The following is a 20,024-nucleotide window of genomic DNA, read 5'->3' as shown; positions in this document are numbered from 1 at the left end:
TAAGAGGGGTTCACAGGGCCATCTCCACCCCAGCCTTCATCAGGGAGAGAAGGGGTCTTAAGGGCAGATGTTATCAATTTCACAGCAAGAGCTTGCTTCTGAACTCAGGGCCCAGCAGCCTCCACACCATTACCCCCACCCCCCAAACTTCCATCCACTTTGCTCTGATACTTTCTGGAGCCTGAGTGGGAATGTCCAGCCCTGTGATGTCCCCGTAAACCTGTCCCCTACAGCTGCATCAAGTTCAAAGTAGAGCGGAAGCAGGAGAAAGATGGGTTGAACCAGATCCTGGGGTGGGGTCTCCATGGGTTTTTCTCTTTTTGTTTGAATAGTTTTTATTTGTGAAAACATATGGTGCAATGAAGGGACTTGAGATAAGGAGTGAGCTTGCAATGCCACAGTCAGTCTCCCTCTATGCCCCTCCCTTCTAGAAGCCAAAGTGCACACCGAGCACACCGAAGACAGAAGACACTGCACCACCTCTTAGGAGGAAACAAACATATATTGAGGAAAATTAAATATTTTGAATGGGTTGAGAAAATGGACTGATTTTTTTCATGGAGACATGTTTATGGTCGACCAGGCAAGACACCCACCCGAAAAAGGCAGTGCCTCGGGCAGTGTTGATGGTGGCCCAGGGCACCTGGCACCTTTGGCCCATACTGGCAGAGATGGACTGGAGACAAAATCATCTTGGGGGGCAGAGATGTGAGGCAACTCAGGCCCAAGGGCTCATCATTGAATCGGATACTTTCCAAGGACTCTTGTCTGTCGGACTTGCCCTTCCCTAGTGGAACAATTCTGGTCCTTAGAGTTGGCCTGCTGACTGCAGGCTGTATGACTCATCGCTCCCCCTTTCTCTGAGTAGAAGGGAAGCCTGTTGTAGCAAAAGCACCCACACACTGGGGCTTGGGGTTCCGTATGTGCTCATTTAACACTGTGGTATGAAGTCCCTGGTAAATGGCAATTTTCTCCTCTAGAATCTGTCCTACAGTTGTTATGAGTGTCTGAGCCTCAGGGATCTTGGGGTCCATAATTGATATGCTTTTGACTGGTCCTTGGCCCTGGGCAGGGGCTAAATTGAGCTTGTAGTTTAGCAGAGCATCCTGACCTTTGAGTTTTTTATTAGAGAAAATCCCCCGAAAAAAGAGCCTCATTCTTTGTCTGAAGAAACTTTCTGGAGGGCCCTGTTTCTTCTCTGGCCCCTGCTGAAGGTATTTCCTCCCAACAGAGTCTACTGTGCCCATAGCCATGGCAGAGGGGGTCTTTCTAATGGTATAAGAAGTCCCCAATTTCTCAGGCCCTTCTGCCTGCTGTCTTGGGTTGGGCCTCCTACAATTCTCTCTCTTACAGGCAGGGACGATCATTTGTCTCTGATTCTTCCAAGAGTCTTGAACATTTGAGATCCTGGGTTCCTGCTTCCCTTGGCTGCTCCTTTGGGGTGTCTTAAGGCCACATAACACATGGGAAGCTAGCCTGACTCCAGGGCGCTCTCTCTGGAAGTGGCAGTGGTGCACCTGAGAAGCCAACTTGTCTGCAGCAAGGGGCTTGTGCGCGGGACAGTCTCGAGGTTGGTTCTTTGACGGTACCTTCACTTTGGACTTAAGTTCATTGGTGGCCTCATTTTTAAGGCATGGCTCTCCTGGATCTTGGAGAACAGACATTCTAGGGAATAGGGAGCCACTACTGGTCCCTGGAGCTTCCACATTCCTCAAATGTGCATTGATGTTTTGGGATGTTGTCTGTACATTTGTTCCCAATTCTGGTTGAAGAGCAGGGGACATACTGGCCTCCATTGTCTCCTTCACCTCGTTGGCCCTCAAAGACTGGGATCCTAAGTTCATCTCCAGCATTGTTACCCTATTGAAGGGGTCTTGTGAGGCCCCGCTCCTACTCTTCCCTCTTGGCTCGTTCCTGGCCATTGCTGAACTTGGACTGAGATCTAAGCTGCCCCGCTCGGCCCACTCCACCTGTCTAGTCGGATAGGCCTTTGCAGGCCCATGGTCAGCACCAGGTGGGGTCCCTCCCAGAGCACTCTGCATGTCCTCACACACAGGTGAGGAGGCAAGGAGAGGCCTTGCCAGGGTGGGAACTGAGTCTTCTGTCTTCACTTTCTCTCCTGGACAGGCCTGAGGAGGTTTTCCTGGGAACTCAACAAACTTGACTATCGAGTAGGCCCCGGATACACGGCTGGATGAAGCGGGGAGGGGGAACTGCAGAATGGGTTTGGCCTGAGCCCTTTTCAACTTAATGAGACTCATGGGCTTGAGGACCTTGAGGGGCAGGCCCCACCGGTGCTTCACCCAGAACTTTGTAACATGTGCTTCCAGCACCTTTTGAATGTCTGTATCAAGAAAGAAGGCCCCATGGGAGGCGTTCATGCAGGGTTCCCAGCCATTTAAGATTCCCAGATTTTTGGTTTCCATGTGAGTGTCAGCCTTGGCATAAGAGTGGCTGACAGGAAGCCAGGGTCCATGCACACTCATCAGGTCCTTGCTCATCTGTCCCAACTTGCTGCCCAAGTGGCCTTTTAGCCTGTTTTCTAGATTTTTGTCTAAGTTCCTCAGTAAATCACTTCCAGAGTCCCTTCTCCAAAGCATTTCGTCACTTTCTGACTCCTCAGAGTCTCTCCTCTGAAACATCACTAGGGAGCGTTCTGAGCCCCTGGAGAGATCTTTTGGGACCTTCCCTGTATCGGGGCTTAGCTGGAGCCCCACGTTCTGTGCGTGGTTGCTGCTTTCACCTGTGAGTGAAGTGGGCTGTGAGGGCTCATGCTTGTCCTTTGCCTGACATGTCCCTGGTAATTCGCTCTGATGTTGCCCTAGTTCTGGAGGTTCTCTGATCTTGGGGGACAGCTCCCAGTTGTGTTTCATATGTGAGTTTTGGAGATGTGGCTCCAGCTGCTTCCGGGGCTCAGGACCGATTGGAAAATTCTCAGGAAGGATGCTGTCCTTGGAAAGGTTGGCTGTGAAGACACTGAAGGCTTCCTGAGATCTGTTGACTACAGAGGATAAATCCCACCCACTTTCTACTTGCTTCTGCAACAAGGGCCTTTCTGGATGTTGAATCTCAACTGGGATTAAAGATTGTGGCTTGTTCTGGGCCATTGGGCATGGTACTCCACAGCCGCTCATCTGAGGTGGAGAAGGTGGTAGGCTTGGTAGAGAGGATAGGAGATGGCCCCGGGCCTGGACCTGAGCCAGAGGTGGGGGCTGTAACTGAAGCATGGTTGGAAGCAAGGGTGGAGATTGGAACTCCAAGTGAGACATGTGCTGGGAATGGGAAGGCAGTGGAGGCACTGTAGCCTGCAGTGGAACTGGGCAGGCACTCGAGATGCCATTGAATAAGGAAGGTGGAGGCTGTAATGTGGAAGAGCCCTTCGATGTCCAGGCAGTAGCCTCCAGGGATTCGCTGTGCAGGGAGGGGAGACCCCAAAAAAGCTGGCTGTAGAGCTGCAGAGGACTATGCAGCTGTTCTTGTTCATCCTCCATGCTCCAGAAGGGTTGGGGGGTTGTGGTGTCCTGCTCAGCACCCAGTGATTTCCACGTATTCCCCAAAGGGTGCGGGTGGTAGTTCGGGTTCATTTGCTTTGTATATAATGCATATTTTTCATTTTCTTTCAAAATCGTTATGTTGATTCTCTTTGCGATGTGTTTCTCCAGGCGGTTCTGCTCATCAGAGCTGAGCAGAGAGAGGCCCCCAGCCTCTGCCTGTCTGTCTGTGGGGTCTTCCTGGAACGAGGCCTCTGGTGGGTGGTGAGACAGGCGCTCTTGCTGGGACTCCCACTGTGATGAGGCTGAGAGGCATGAGGCTTTGGCAGCCACCTGCCACCGGGACAGGGCTGAAATGGAACAGTTTGAGAGGCCAAGGCCTGAGATGGCTGGGGTGGGAGAAGCCGTCCGAGGTGTGTGTGGACATGAGCTCTACGGGGTGGGGCCCAGTGTCAGTGCCACTGAGTCACACTGGGGAAGAGTCAGAGTGGAGGCTGGTGGTGGGGAGGCAGAGGAGGCTGTGGGAGGTGGAAAGTGGGCCCCTCAGTCAGGGGGAAATAAAGGGGAACAGGAAAGTGCAAGTGGCTGGGGTGAAAGGTCATCCAAGGGAAGGAAAGGCTCTGGTGGCCGAGAGGCACTCAGGGATGAGTGGGAATGAAGGGAAACTGAGGAGCTGGCGGGCCTGGTGACAAGGTGGAGGCCAGAGGTAACGGGTACTCAGTCACAGGAGCCAGAGAAGCCGAGGGGGACATGGTGGGAGCAGCATCTTCCACACGCTCCCCACAGGGCCTATTGGCTCCAGCAGGCGCTGCTTTGCAGAACTCACCAGAGGGGTCTTGACGGGAGTGCTGACGAAAGCTGCCCTGTTCAGGGGGCCTCTCCAGGTGGCTGCAGGAGATGGGGGCACAGGCTGCAGCCAGGAGCAGGCGGGCAGGCTGGGCGGGGTGGGCACCTGGGGCCCAGGTCCTCTCCATGGCCCTGACCCTGACTTCCCAGTGCTCCTGCTGTCCCTCACCTCAGGGCCATAGCCACACCCTGTCCCAGGGCCCCTCCCAGGTCAGAGCCAGGCGGCCTAAGGTGACATCATGGATTCAGGAGGGGGAGGACCCTGGAGAGAAGGGGAAGATTCTTTACCTTCCAAGAAGATTGATTGGGCTCCGAGCCTTTTCCAGTTCTGGCAGGCACTCTCTGCAGGCTGGAAGTCAGGGGACTGGGTCACATGGTGCACCAGGCCAGGGGGTCTTACAGGAGGCTGAGTGCCATGGCCCTTTAAGAGTGACACCCAGGAGAGCTGACTCAGGAGCCCAAGCATCAGGGTCAAGGCCACATGACCTCTGACAGCGATGGCAAGGCTCAGGACAGGTAGTGCTTTGTCATTTACAAAGTGTTTCCTATGCACTACCCCCTGCGGCCCTCCCTACTTCCCTGTGGGGGAGAAAGGGCAGGGGCGCCTGGGAGGAATCTGAGCAGAGGTGAGCAGCACGCCCACAGCGGTCCCTGGAGGCCCCAGCTCCCAGTCAGGCAGTACTGCTCCACTGCAGCCCAGATGCCCCTCCTGGGACCCCTGCTAGGGAGACTCCCATTCCCAGGCCCTAAGGCTTCGTTCCCAGCACGGAATCTGGGAAGCATCTGCCTTCTCCCTCCTTCCTGGAGCCTCCCGAGGGCTCTGCTTCCTGAGAGGCGGCTCTGCCCTGGCATCCTCGGGGACAGGCAGATGGAGGCAAACTCCCAGGCAGGGCTGAGGGAGGGCAGCAGCTCACCTTTCAAAGCTCCACTTTTCCTCCTGCTCCTGCTCCTGTTGCTCCTCCTCAGCTCCGCTGAACGCTGAGACAAGAAAAACGAGGGGCTGGGACCCCATTCTCACTCTCCTCTCTAGACAAGCAGCAGACGCTCAGGGTTCGTGAGCAATATGACTCTACATTTACCTACCTGGGACTCTGGTTTTTCTTTTACTTATTACTATTTTTTAGTATCAGAGTGTCTTTAATGCTGAAGTATTCTGTGGAGTCTTAGCTTTATTGTTTCTTCTCCAAAAGTATTGAGAAATTCATGGTTCAGTGAGTATTTATGATAGAGATAAAACCATGTTGATTTAAAGCTGGCTTTTACTTAGTTGTAAAGTGGGTAAAATATTTTGTTTTCTTCTTTGAAGAATGCAAAAAAGAATTTTCTATGTGAGATGCACCATTGATTTCTTCTATCTCTGTTTCTCAGCTCAAGAAACACACACATCCTCAGACCTGCAGGCCCGCCTGGAGCTCCCTCAGGCCACAGCCCGCCCCAGCCCCTGCTAGCGGCCCCCAGGGGCTCCCTCAGGTCCCTGCCCTCAGATCAGCCCCAGAGGGGAGGCTCGCCCCAGACACCTGCCGAGGAAGGCGGTGGGGAACCAGGTCTCTGGGCCTGTCCCCCACAGGTCCAGCCCTGAGAATTCCGTCCTTGGCCTCTGGTCACTGTGTTTGGGGCTGTGCCCGAGAGCCCCCACCACACCTGGCTTCCTGGTCGGAGATCTCTGCATAGAAATCCTCCCGCCTGCTCTATCCCCTGCCCTGCCTGGCTGGTCCCTAGAGGGATGAGGTTCTAGTCTTTCCTGAGAGCAGTTGCTCTTTCTTCTCATCGCAGGAGTCTCCCTGGGTCATTCAGAAAAGTGGGAATAAGAAGAGAAAAAAGATCATTTCTGTTGGGTCTGGGCCAAGGGATCCTTACCTTCCTGGTGTTTCTATGTTCCCTCGGTGGTGGGGAGGGTCCATCACTCTCGGAGCCTTGGACTAACACAAGGTACAGCAGCACCCCACACACGATGCCCACAAAGACATCGATCACCCAGCAAGGACTGGAGCGCTGCCAGGTAGCAATGGCGCTTTTCAGAGGGAAGAGAAGGCTCTCCATCATCTGAATCGCACTGCTGCCCTCAGGCAACTGAACACTGTCAGCTCACTTTGGGCAGAAACCCAGGCCTGCATCACAGAGCTGTGGCCTTGTCATAAAGGTTCCTGCGGGTGGGGGAGGGACAAGAAGAGGAGGATGCCCATCCCCCACCACCCAGCCCCACATATCCCTGTACCCTTCTGGACCTTCTAGATCTCTCCTTCCAGCTCTTCTTCATCCTGCCAGAGAGATTTTAGCCAATTTTCTATTAATTTCATCTGGAACCTAGATGTCACCTGGTTCCCTTTGTCCCTAAGAGATATTGACTTGAGGCCCATCAGTTTCATAAACCTTGAAAATCTGAACTTGAACCTGAAATTGTGGCTATTTCCCAGGGATTTTTATTTTATTTCTTCTGTCCTCAACCCCAGTTTCTGCACATCATGTTTTTGTCTTGTATAAACCCAGGCTCAAAACTTTTACACTTACTTAGTTTTGTGAATTCTTAGTGTTTGTTTAGTCACATTTTCAATCAGAGCTACCTACACACAAAAAATTAAAATTTGTTATTCAAGATGTATAAATCTAAGTATAAAAGAGTTATATGTAGTCAAACCTTTAAATAATAACTATAAATTTGTAGCACTTATAATTCTGGAGTTAATAAAGCTTTAAACTGCACAAAGACCTTTCGGACATGTACACACACACACACACACACACACACACACTCATCCTTTTACAAACCAATCCAGTCTTTTCAAATCCAAGAATCCATAATTTTTCTACTTAAAACTTTTTTTCAAATGTTGTGTTGGCCCAGTCTTCACTCTCCATATATGTTTTGAAACATGCCGTCCTAGTAGTCCCTTAGGGCTGCTAGAACAAAATACCACAAACTGGGCAGATTAAAAACAATAGAAATTTACTTCTCACAGTACTAGAGGCTGGCAAGTCCAAGGTCAAGGCATAAGGTCACCTTCTGGTGATGGCCCTTTCCTGGTTCATAGCTATAGCCTTCTCGCTGTGTTCTCACCTGGTGGAAAGAGGCTAGGGACCGCTGGAGCCTTTTTTATAAAACACCAACCCCATTAATAAGGGCTTACAAGTACCACTCAATGGCCCTATCATCTTTAGGAGTTAGGATTTCAACATATAAATTTGGGGACAATACACAAACATTCAGACATGTGCACATGTGCTACACCCAGAAACCAGGAATGGGTCAGGGTGAGCTGAGGTACTTAAGGTTTGTAGGGTGGAAGGCGAGACAAGAGCTCAAAGCCTGGGGCTGATTCAGGTCTTAAGCAGCCTCTTCGGATATCACTAGTGTGTTCTGTCCATATTCGCTTTTCTGACTGTGCCCGGCCTTTCTATGCCCTCCCCTCCAGACGTCTGGAGCCTCAAGTCCAGCCTGAACCATCTAGAGAGAGCTTATGGTACCATACAGACTTCCCTATGGTACCCTTCGCCATCACTGCTCTAGATCTTCTTTATTAGAAGCTCACTTCATTCTAAGTCAGTAACCATGGTTTCGTTTGGTTTATAGTAAACGAGGATGGTATGGTTTATGCTAGAACCAGTGTGTCTCATGTTCCTTCACCCCTTATGCACTCCTTCTGTTGAATGTTGTTCTCTTAATCCAAGGTAATATTATATGCAATACAATGTATTGGAAAAATGACTGAATCCTGCTGTTCTAAAAATGTTACATAATATTAATTTTTTTCAGTTAGAAATCACTTAGCAAGAAGTGTGTTGGGATTCTTTTAAAGAAAAATAGCAAGGCCACAACTATAACCTAAATTATAAATTTGTGAAAAAATTTGGGAAAGTGGATGAGCCTATTAAATGGATAAAACAATACATCAGAAGATAAATTGTGTTTTCTCTATTTCTTTCTTTATTAGAATGGCAGAAACCATCACTTACCCACCATAAATTACATACCAAAGTTGAACTGTGTTATCAAGATGCACTCTTCTTAATATATCTACTTCTCTAACACATATAGGCATTAACTCAATGTGATAGAAAATATATTTTAATTGAGTCTTCTGAAATGCATAGAAAAAGTAAAGAAGAAGGAAAGTAGGTAACTGAGGAGGAATCAGAAAAAAGTTGGGAAAGTATATAAAAGTCACATTTTCAAGTAAGTTGAACGTCAGTCTAAGGGGAATAACTTTTATCTTGTTTTAAAGAAAACACATGTAAGGTCTCTTAGCAGGTGACCAGAATTCTGTTATAGAAATATTAATCTGAAAGAAGCATAGGGAGTGGAGCTTGGAAAACAACGGTTTTCATGTATTGGCAAATTCTTTGCTAGGTTACAAAATTGATAAAACAGGCATAACATCCTTTAGAAACCAGGGTGTCTGTGTTTTCCTCATCATAATGCATTCTTGTATCACAGTGCCTTGTATTCTGCTTCACATCACCTTGCACCTTTCTTATTCCTGCAATTGTCATAGTAATTCACAAATGCAGCATGATAGCACCTCACTCATCATGGGAGCTGAATTGTCCTAGAGTGTTTCTGATTCAAAGGCCTAGGGTGTATAGAATAATTCATCTGACATTCAGACAAGTGCAACCTGAAGGTGCAAGGCAGTTAGCTTTGCTGTGGGCCAACTGATTCCATTGAATAGAAGATCTGTTTCATCATTTGGATAGAAAATTCTAAGCTGTATTCAACATTGCTCCTCAAAACGTTCTGAAGGAGAACACTCTCAAACCTGGCCCTACCCTCCTGCCACTTGGGACACTTCCTTAAATCAACCCACTTTCTTTTTTTTCTGAGGTTAGTTTTTCTACAATAACAGTGAAGGACTCTAAAATAGCCTGGCTGGTATGACTCAATCATTGAAAGTCGACCACTGCACCAAGAGATCTCTGATTCAATTCCTGGTAGGGTGCATGCCCCGGTTGTGGGCTCAATCCCCAGTAGGAGGTGTGCAGGAGGCAGTGGTCAATGTTGATGTTTCTCATTGATGTTTTTCTCTCTCTCTCTCTCTCTCATCAATAAAATATATTATTTTTAAAAAGCACTCTAAAACAATGGTTTTCCCTCTTACATTTTTCTGTCCTCAACCCCTCCACTCCTGTTTCCTGGGATCACTTCCCGACAAACTACTTGAATTCAACCACTTATCTAAGTCTTGGCTTTAATGATGGTGGTTGGATAGACATCAAGGCTAACACAATATTTAAATATGACATTTAGCCCGGCCGGCATGGCTCAGTGGTTGAGATTTAACCTATGAACCAGGAGGTCACCATTCTATTCCCGGTCAGGGCACATGCCCAGGTAATGGCCTTGATCCCCAGTGTGGAGTATGCAGGAGGCAGCCAATCAATGATTCTTTCTCATCTTTGATGTTTTTTATCTCTCTCTCCCTCTCCTTTCCTCTCTGAAATCAATAGAAATATATTTTAATAAATAAATAAATATGACGTTTATAAATGATTTAGGATGCATCTAAGGACAATATTTTTGTAATAAAAAGATTACCAAAATAATACCTGATCAATCAAGCATCAATTTATATCTAAGATGTTATAACTTCTTCTGTATCTATGGTTTAAGTAATGTTAAATTATACATGGTAAAGAAAAATGGTTCATCATTAAAACATCACATATTTAGCTATAATTAAAGTAGAAATTTTTTGCAATATTCAGAAATTACTGTTCCTTAGAGGAATAAACTTAAAGCTGGTATTTTAGTATCACCATATTAAAAGTAAACTGTTTCATAGAAAAAAATAAAATGAAAACAAGACAAAACACTGACACAGAGTCTTCAAGGATGAGTTCTGAACCAGAATGGGGGCAATACATACAGCAGACAAAAAAATTTATTACTGTGGAAATGAGTTGGCAAAGTTCTCATAAACTACAATAAGGTACATAGCACATAACCTTCATCAAATGGTTTATTTGTACATTTCTGTGACTTCTCTATTGTTGCTATTTATTAACTTTTCCTCTAGTATTCAAAGCATAGTGTTAACTCTATCTCCAAACTTCAAACATCATAATTTGAGAGAACATTTATGAAAATTCCATGAAGGAAATTTAGACAAATATATTTAGTGAAAACTTGAAAATTGTTTGAGATTTGGTAGGGATGCTTTTTCTTTTACTCTATATTCAGCAGACATTTACTAATGTCACACTCTAGGGCTTCTGTCTCTGTTGCACAAGTAAGGCTACCATTATACTTATTTTATTTTAAAGTTTGTATTTCTTTAACCTGCAGTGTTTTTTAAAGAACTAAAAAAAAATGACAAAAAACACTGGCATATTTATTAAAACTGCATTATTGTTGCTATTACTGCTTTGTGTTTTAGAGTATTTTATGACTTGCAAAGCATACTAGTGTAAAATAGTTGGAATGAAGGCTACATTAGAAAAAGTAAACAGTAGGTTGCCAGAAGATCAAATCAGCGATTTGGAAGAGAAGGTCACAGGAAACACCCAAACAGAGCAGTAAAAAGAAAAACATTAGAAACATCAGGATAGTTTAAGGAACCTTTGAGGTAACATGAAGTGAAGCACATCCACATTATAGGGCAGTGCCAGAAGCGGGAGAGAGCAAGGGATGGAGAACAGATTTGAAGAGATAATGATTGAAAACTTCCCACTCTGGTGAAAGAAAAAGACACTCAAGTCCAGGAAGTGCAGAGACTACCAAGCAAGATGAACCAAAAGAGAACCACACCAAGACACATCATAATTAAAATGCAAGAGGTTAAAAGATGAGAGAATCTTAAAAGCATCAAGAGGTAGGCAGTTACCTACAAGGGAACTCCCATAAGACGGTTAGCTGATTTCTCAACAGAAAAATCTCAAGCCAGAAGAAATTAAAATGAAATATTAAAAGTGATCAACCAAAGGACATATATGAATGCATATAAGCCTAACCAATGAACACAGACACCAGGGGGGTGAGGAGCATTGGGAGGATAAGGACACATATGTAATACTTTAATCAATAAAGAAAAAAAATAGAAGTGATGAAAAGCTAGGACCTACAACCAAGACTACTTTACCCAGCAAGGATATAATTTAAAATTGTACGAGTAATAAAGAGCTTACCAGACAAGAAAAAGTTAAAGGAGTTCATTACCACTAAATCAGTATTGCAAGAAATATTAAAGGGTCTTGTTTAAGAAGAAGAAAGAAAAAATAAAGAGGGACATAATAAACAAGTAATATGCAAATTGACCCTCACTCCGTCACACCATCACAAGATGGCTGCGCCCACAGGGGAGGCAGGGTTCCCATAACGAGCTGTAATGAGAGATCAGCAGGGACCTGAGGCTGTGCTCCCCGCCCAGTGGGACTTGATGGGGGACCTCAGGCCACACCCACTGCCCTGGTGCCGGGCTGGGCACCAGGTCAGGGGACCTGAGAGTGTGCTGGGGAACCTGAGGCTGTGCTCCCTGTCCAACGGGGCTTGATGGGAGTGGGGCTGGCTGGGTCAGGATCTCGCCCAATGCGGGTGGGGCTGGCTGGGTCTGGGTCTCACATGATTTTGAGGTGCATGTGGGTGGGCTGGGACTTGACTCTGGGTCCAGCAGCGTGCCCCAGACTCTGACAGGAGGAAGATTTTAATATACATTTTACTAATTTTCTTTCTTCTCTGACACTTCTATTATAGAAAAAGGGCAAATAGCAATATTAAAAAATTTCCTCTAATTAATTCCCTTTTAATGTGCAAGAATTTCATGCACCGGGCCACTAGTAAAGAATAAAATGGCAATAAAGATGTAATTATCAATAATTACTTTAAATGTAAATGGCTTAAATACTCCAATCAAAAGTTATGTAAAAGAACCACCTCAGAATAAAAGATACACAGAGACCAAAAGTAAACTGATGGAAAAAGATATTCCAAGCCGAAACCGGTTTGGCTCAGTGGATAGAGCGTCGGCCTGTGGACTGAAAGGTCCCAGGTTCGATTCCGGTCAAGGGCATGTACCTTGGTTGCGGGCATATCCCCAGTGGGAGATGTGCAGGAGGCGGCTGATTGATGTTTCTCTCTCATCGATGTTTCTAACTCTCTATCTCTCTCCCTTCCTCTCTGTAAGAAATCAATAAAATACATTTTTAAAAAAAGATATTCCATGCAAATGGAAATGAAAAAAGTAAAAGCTGTGAAAGTAATACTTATATCTGAGAAAACAGATTTTAAAACAAAGGCTAAAGTAAGATACAAGAAATACACTAAACAATGATAAAGGAAGCAAACCAACAAGAGTATATCATTCTTGTACTAGCTAATTTGGTTCAGTGGAGAGAGCATTGGCCTGCAGACTGAAGGGCCCTGGGTTTGATTCTTTTCAAGGGCACAAGCCCAGGTTTGGGCCTGATCCCCAGTAGGGGTGTACAGGAGGCAGCTGGTCAATGATTCTCTATCATCATTGATGTTTTACTCTCTCTACCTCTCCCTTCTTCTTTGAAATCAATAAAAATGTATTTTTTAAAAATGTATGTAATTCTTGTAAATATTTATGCATCCAATATAGGAGCACTTAAATATATAAAGCAAATCTTCATGGATATAAAGGGAGTGATACACAGTAATGCAGTCATATCTGGGGATTTTAACATCCTCCCTGGCATCCATGGATAGATCTTCTAGAGAGAAAATCAATAAGAAAACAGCAGTCTTATATGACACATAAGATAAGATTATTCAATTGATATGGTTAGAGCATTTTAGTCTACAGCAGAAAAATATACATTCTTTTCAAGTGCAACATGGAACATTTTCCAGGATAGAACATGTTATGACACAAAAAAGTCTCAATACATTTAAGAAGATTGAAATAATATTAAACATCTTCTCTGAGCTAATGGTGTGAATAAAACTAAAAAACAAGCAAAGACGCAGAAGCTAAATAACATGTAACTAAACAAAAAATGTGTTAACAATGCGATTAAAGGAGAAATCAAAAGATACCTTGAAACAAATGAAAATATGAACATAACAACCAAAAATCTTCAGGACACAGCTAAAGAATTCCCAATGGGGCCCTGTCCGCTTTGGCTCAGTGGATGGAGCGTCGGCCTGTGGACTCAAGGGTCCCAGGTTCGATTCTGGTCAGGGGCATGTACCTTGGTTGCGGGCGTGTCCCCAGTGGGGGGTGTGCAAGAGGCAGCTGATCAATGTTTCTCTCTCATCAATGTTTCTAACTCTCTATTCCTCTCCCTTCCTCTCTGTAAAAAAATCAATAAAATATATTTAAAAAAAAAAGAATTCCCAATGGGGAAATATATAGCATCACAGGCCTACCTGAAAAAGCAATGAAAGTATCAAATGAAAAATCTAACTATGCACTTAAAAGAGCTAGAAAAACAACATGCAAAGCTCAAAAGTGAGAAGGGAAAAATAAAAGAAAGATCAGAGCACAAATAAATAAAATGGAGTCTGAAAACACAATACAAAAGATCAATGAAACCAAGAGCTAATTCATTGAAAAGTTAAACAATATTGACAAACTTTTATCTAGATTCATCAAGAAAATAAGAGAGAGAACCCAAATAAATAAATCAGAAATGAAAACAGAGAAGTAATAAATGATACCACAGGAATACCAAGGATTATAAGAAAATACTATGAATCACTATATACCGAAAAATTGGAAAATCTGGACAAAATGTGTAAATTCCTAGAAACATACAACCTTCCAAAACTGAATCACTCAGATTCAGAAAATCTGAATAGATAAATTACAACTAATGAATTTGAAGTAGTAATAAAAAACAACAAAAATGAGCAAACAACAAAACAAAACAATTCACAACAAAAGTCCTGATCACTTCACAGATGAATTTTACCAAACATTTAAAGAAAAATTAGCATATATTCTTCTCAAACTATTCCACAAAAATTAAGAGGAGGGAAGATTACCAACCTCATTTTGCAAGGCCAGCATTATCCAAATACCAAAAACAGATAAAGACCCCACAAAGAAAAAAAATTATACACCAATATTCCAGGAATGCCAGGTTAGTATAATATCTACATATCAATAAACATGGTACACCACATAAACAAGATGAAAGATAAAAACCAAATGATTATATCAATAGATACAGAGAAAGTGTGTAACAAAAATCCAGCACCAATTTATGATAGAAAACTCTCAGGGAAGTGTGAACAGAAGAAAGATACCTCAATGTAATAAAGGTCATATATCATAAATCTACAGTCAACATCATATAAAATGGGCAAAAACTACAAGTGTTTCTCCTAAGACAGGGATCAAGACATGGGAGTCCGCTTTCACCACTCTTATTCAACATAGTCCTAGAAGACCTAGCCACAACAGTCAGACTAGAAGAAGAAATAAAATGTATCCAAATTGGAAAAAAAGAAGTAACACTGCCATTATTTGCAGATGAGGTGATCCTGCAGATAGAGAATCCTAAAGATATCACCCCCCTCAAAAAAATAACAAGAACTGAAAAATAACTTCAATAAAGTAGCAGGATACAAAATAAACATCCAGAGACCACATTTTTATACCTCAATAATATCAGAAGGAGAACTAAAAAAAAAAATAATATCACTTACAATTGCATAAAAAATAAATAAGTAAATAAATAAAATACCTAGGGAAAACTGAATCAAGGATTTCGTAGGGCATTGGAAACTAAAGAGATAATAAACAAATGGGACTACATCAAAATAGAAACCTTCTGCACAGCAAAAGAAACCATCAACAAAACTAGATAGCCCACTACATGGGAGAACATATTTGCCAATGTTACCACCGATAAGGGTTTAATCTCCAACATTTATAGGGAACTCATACAATTTAAAAAAAGGAAGATAAACAATCCAATCAAAAAATGGGCAAAGAACCTAAAGAGACACTTTTGAAAAGAGGACATTCAGAAAGCCAAGAGACATATGAAAACATGCTCAAAGACACTAATCATCAGAGATATGCAAATCAAAACAACAATGAGGTACCATCTCACACCTGTCAGAATGGCTATCATCAACAAATCAACAAACGACAAGTGCTGGAGAGGATGTGGAGAAAAAGGAACACTTGTGCACTGCTGGTGGGAATGCAGACTGGTGCAGCCACTATGGAAGACAGTATGGAGTTTCCTCAAAAAGTTAAAAATGGAACTCCCATTTGACCCAATGATCCCACTTCTAGGAATATATCCCAAGTAACCAGAAACACCAATCAGAAAGGATATATGCATCATTATACTCATAGCAGTACAATTTACCATAGATAAGATTTGGAAACAGCCTAAGTGCCCATCAGCAGATGAGTGGATTAGAAAACTGTGGAACATCTACATGATGGAATACTATGCTGCTGTAAAAAAGAAGGAATTCTTACCATTTGCAACAGCATGGATGGAGCTGGAGAGCATTATGCTAAGTGAAATAAGCCAGTCAGTGAAAGAAAAATACCACATGATCTCACTCATTTATGGATAATTAAGACCATTATAAACTGATGAACAAAAATAGATACAGAGGCAGAGCAGCGTGGAACAGACTGTCAAACTACAGTAGGAAGGCCAGGGAGGGTTGTGGGGCATGGGGTAAGAGATCAACTTAAGGAATTGTATGCATGCATATAAGCATGAGCAATGGACACAAGACACTGGGATAGGGGAGGCCTTGGGGAATGTCAAGGGGGGAAAACAAGGAGACATATGTAATACTCCTTGTAATACTTTAAGCAATAAAACAAAATTTAAAAAAAGACCTATACTTGAGAAATTATAAGAAAATGAAGAAAGAAATGGAAGAAGATACAAATAAGAAATCCCCACTGATTTTTACAGGCAGTTGTTATGCCACTGCCTCTTCCCAGGTCTGGTGCTCTGGAATGAGGAGCCCAGTGAGGCATTGAGACACCTCATAACTCAGGGGCTACCTTTGCAACTGAAATATTCCTGAAGGTTCTCTACTGCCACACAAGGGTGTGGGGCCAGCCCTTTCAGGTCTCTTTCCTACCACCCTGGGTTTGGCTTTGTCTCTAACCCTTGGTTATAAGGCTGATGTCCAACTAGTCTTCCTTTGCTTGATCAGGTTGCTTGTTCTATCATTTAGCTGTCATTCACCTTTGGTCCTGGGAGGAGATGAGTGCACCTTCCACCTACTCCAAGCCATCATGCATCCCCTACCATCTGTGTATCTTCTGTGGTGAGGTGACTGCCCAGATCTTATGCACATTTTAAAATTGTTTTTTCCCTAATTTTTGAGGATTAAGAGTTGTTGTGTTGCTTTTTTCAAAAATATATTTGGATACCGCTTCTTTGCCACATCCTGTCTTAAAAACACTTTCCCAGAATCTGTGGCTCATGTGCAGATTGGCGAGAAGACATGTTCAAGAAAATGTCCTCCTCTGAACTTTCTAATGTTCCCCCATCATCAGGGACTTTAAAATTTTAAAAGAACTAAATAGCGTACTTTACTCCATAGATGAGGGATACATGGATAACGTTGAACATATGTAATTATTATTATTAGAACTATCAAAGTCATACATGCGTTACACAAAACAATCAACTCAAGAAGTAGATAGATTTGCAAGATCCTAACCAGAGGTGACTTGACCATCACTTGTGGACTAGTGTGTATATCTCACTTCTGCCTCTCTCATGTCTGTCACAGGCAGAGTCATAGGCACATGTGTATGTCTGTTTCGGTACTGCCAGGGTTCAGGAAATGTGGAGAAGGCTGTGCATAGATTAAATAGGAGTCCAGAGACAAAATATAATTTTGAAAGGCATATGGGGGTCACACGAGCCTAGTTTAAAGGAAACTAAGATCTCCTCATCTCAGGACCCCATGCTTTTTATTAACACCAATTGTCCTGAGGCGAGGCAGAGATATACACTTCCAAGGGTCAGGGTTCCATATGCAGAGTTCATTGTCATATTGGGGAGAATTAGCCTACAACTGTTCAGGTGTTTGGCCCCTGGGAGGCAATAACATGTAGATTAAGATGCCCTGAGCTGTCTGGCAGCAAAGGATCAATTTAATGTATCATATTCAAGTTTAGGGAAATGCCATCAGCCATTCCCAGATTCAGCCCTACTGTGATGCTGGAATTGGCTTCTGGCATGTCTGCCTGTTGAAATCAGATGTAAGGGGTTTAGTGGGTGGGATGCTCCATTCAGACAGTTGCTCCATGTATCTCCTGTGAGGACCCCGGAAGTCTTCATCTCTTGACATGTAGAGACACCTGCACCGAATTGAGCACCTGCTCAGCTTCCCTTAAACACGTGGACCAAGATTGGTGGTCCCAACCCCCAGCCGTGGAACTCAGTACTTTTTCAAATTCCTGCCTATTTCATCAATGCTCTGACAGGGAGTCTCAAGAATACATGTCTGAACAATTGTGCAACAATTTCTGTGGGGGAACCTCGCAGGGGGAGCCCTGCCACTGCAGCTGTGCAATGTGGGGCTTTGGCAAGTCCTGCACACTGTTCTCCCAGAGGAGGGGCTCTCCCCTTCCTCCCCAGGGCATCTGCTGGGGTCTCTGCTGCCTCACTTTGTCCCCAGGGATGGTCCCCACCAGCCCAGAAGCCTGATCGGGGTGGTGGGGCATCGCTGGCATGTAGAGGCCTGTGCACTGCCTCTCATGTTGGAGGTGCATGTGTTTGCCCTTTGTCCCTTTAGAAAACACCAACCTTTGAGAGTTTTTGAACCACAGGGCTGACACACTTGGGCCTAGCGTTGTGTGGAACGCTTTCCAGCTTGTGGTTTATCTTTCCAGATTTCTGCATTTTTCTAGTTGTTTTGGGCACAGGAAGTGACAGCCATTGACTGACTGGCTTCTGGCCCTGGGGTCCAATTTAGTGCAGTGGTTTCTACCATGAGATTATGCACATGCTTACTGAAAGGGCTTTCTTTCCTCCATCTAATCTCTAATCACTGCTCATGTCTGAGGAGATGCTCGGGGTAGGGGACCCAGAGGTGACCTCACTTCCTGACGATGGGGCCCAACAGAACCTGGTAACCACGCACCACATTCTATAACTGCCCCTTCCCGTCTCACTCGGACAGAGACAGTGGAGAGGACACCATGTTTTCGTGTTGTCTCCCAGTGTGCCGAGGCCGAGGCCTCAAAGGAGGCAGCGAAGAGAGTGTGTTTAGACGTGCCCGCCGCTGGATGACGGCCCAGCCCAGACGACGCCTGTGGCCCTTTGCCCGCCGGGATGCGGAGGTATCACAGGGAGGCTTAGGGCAGTTTTTTTCAGACCGGGCCACCACTCTGATCCCACCTGAGCAGCCCTGTCCCCTCTGTGTGTGTGTGTGTGTGTGTTGGAGGGGGCGCAATGGGGGTTCACGTGGGGAGGGCCTGCCTGGAATAGGAACAGGTTGAGTTGGGGGGTCAGGACCAGTCATGTTTGCAGCCCAGGTCAAGGCTGGCTGGGTGGATGTGGAGTGTGAGCGGCACCCTCTGCCCGAGGTCTATCCTGAGCCCTGGAGGTGACTCTCATTTCCCCTGGGTGGAGGTCTGTGCAGACACAGGGCTGGGCCTGATCCAGGAGTAGAAGATCCAGGGGGCAGAAGCAGCAGCAGGGACTGGGGCCAGGCTTGAGGCCTCCTGACCTGTTGCTGGTCACTGTCATTGCAGAGCTCCACCCAGGTCAATGTGCTGCATCTGGTGGTGGAGGAAGACCCCTGGCCCCTTGATTGGATGGTGGGCCACACCACCGAGGGCCAGGAGAGCCCTGAAGAGTTTCTGGCCACCGAGGGGTCTGGGGATCCAGGCCCCATGGATGGATGGAGGAGGACTCCTCCACCAAAGCCGCTCAGAACCCGAAAGTCTCTAACCTGGAAACCGCTCAGTCCCAACACCAGGAGGGCTATTTTTAAGACCAGGTGGGAAGACCTGGAGCCCAATGAGACAGAGACCAAGGAGACGGAGCCCAAGGGTGAGGAGGTGGGGAGGGGGAGGTTGGGAAGAAATGGGTGGGGGGAATTTCAGGCGAGTTTCTGGGGAGGGATTGTTTTCAGAGCACCCCCAGAGCCTGGCCAGTCCAAAGAGCAGCCTCAGTCCACAAATATGTTGGGCTGCGGGTGGGGAGCACATGCTGTGGCGGGTCCTGAAATGTGCCCAGTGTCTGTCTTTGGGCGACAGATGGAAATGCAGGCACGTGGGTGATCTTCTCTCCTCTCCCCACTCCAGCACCGGCCCAGCAGGTGGACGTGGCTCCTTCTTTACCACCTAATGCTCATGCTGAGGAGCAGCATGCAGAGCTGGAGGTGTGTCCTCCTCCTGAGCTCTCACCACCGCCAGCAGCCGCTCCAGTTGCAACTGTTGAGCCAGGGCCGGCCCAAGAGGAAACTGAGTCCCAACCACCAGTGGATGAAGAACTCTCCCTGGAGCCCGTGGAGGTTCCTGCCTTGGAGGAGGAGCTGCCTGTGGAAGACCCAGCTCAAGGCCACGAGCGTGAGAAAGTGGGCAGGTGTCTGGGTGGAAGGATTGGGGAGGTCCATGTGAGCTTATGGAGAGAGGCTGTTGGCAGACACAAAGGGAGCACCCCGAGAGCCTAGCCAGGAGCAAAGACCTCCTAAGACCCCGCCTCTGCTTGACTGCCAGTGTGGAGCACATCCTTTGGTGGGTCCTAGGCGCTAGCTGTGTTCTCAGTTGGGGGGACAGATGG

At 45.5% G+C, this 20,024-nt stretch overlaps 1 protein-coding gene across 1 annotated transcript; it reads right to left on the bottom strand.

Annotated features, from left to right (window-relative positions):
* Nucleotides 1–483: 483 nt before the first annotated feature.
* On the bottom strand, nucleotides 484–18,137 carry LOC132212675 (putative spermatogenesis-associated protein 31C2). The gene is given in 8 exon segments (XM_059658698.1): nucleotides 484–764; nucleotides 766–923; nucleotides 926–4,168; nucleotides 4,171–4,379; nucleotides 4,626–4,686; nucleotides 5,252–5,315; nucleotides 6,195–6,407; nucleotides 18,042–18,137. Coding segments are annotated over 8 exon segments (4,239 nt in total). The 3' UTR covers nucleotides 484–569.
* Nucleotides 18,138–20,024: the final 1,887 nt, after the last annotated feature.

The sequence above is a fragment of the Myotis daubentonii genome, chromosome 11, assembly GCF_963259705.1.
Source record: "Myotis daubentonii chromosome 11, mMyoDau2.1, whole genome shotgun sequence".
NCBI classification, from domain to species: Eukaryota; Metazoa; Chordata; class Mammalia; order Chiroptera; family Vespertilionidae; genus Myotis; species Myotis daubentonii.
The sequence above is the reverse complement of the archived record's forward strand: the minus strand, read 5'-3'. Positions and strand labels throughout refer to the sequence as shown.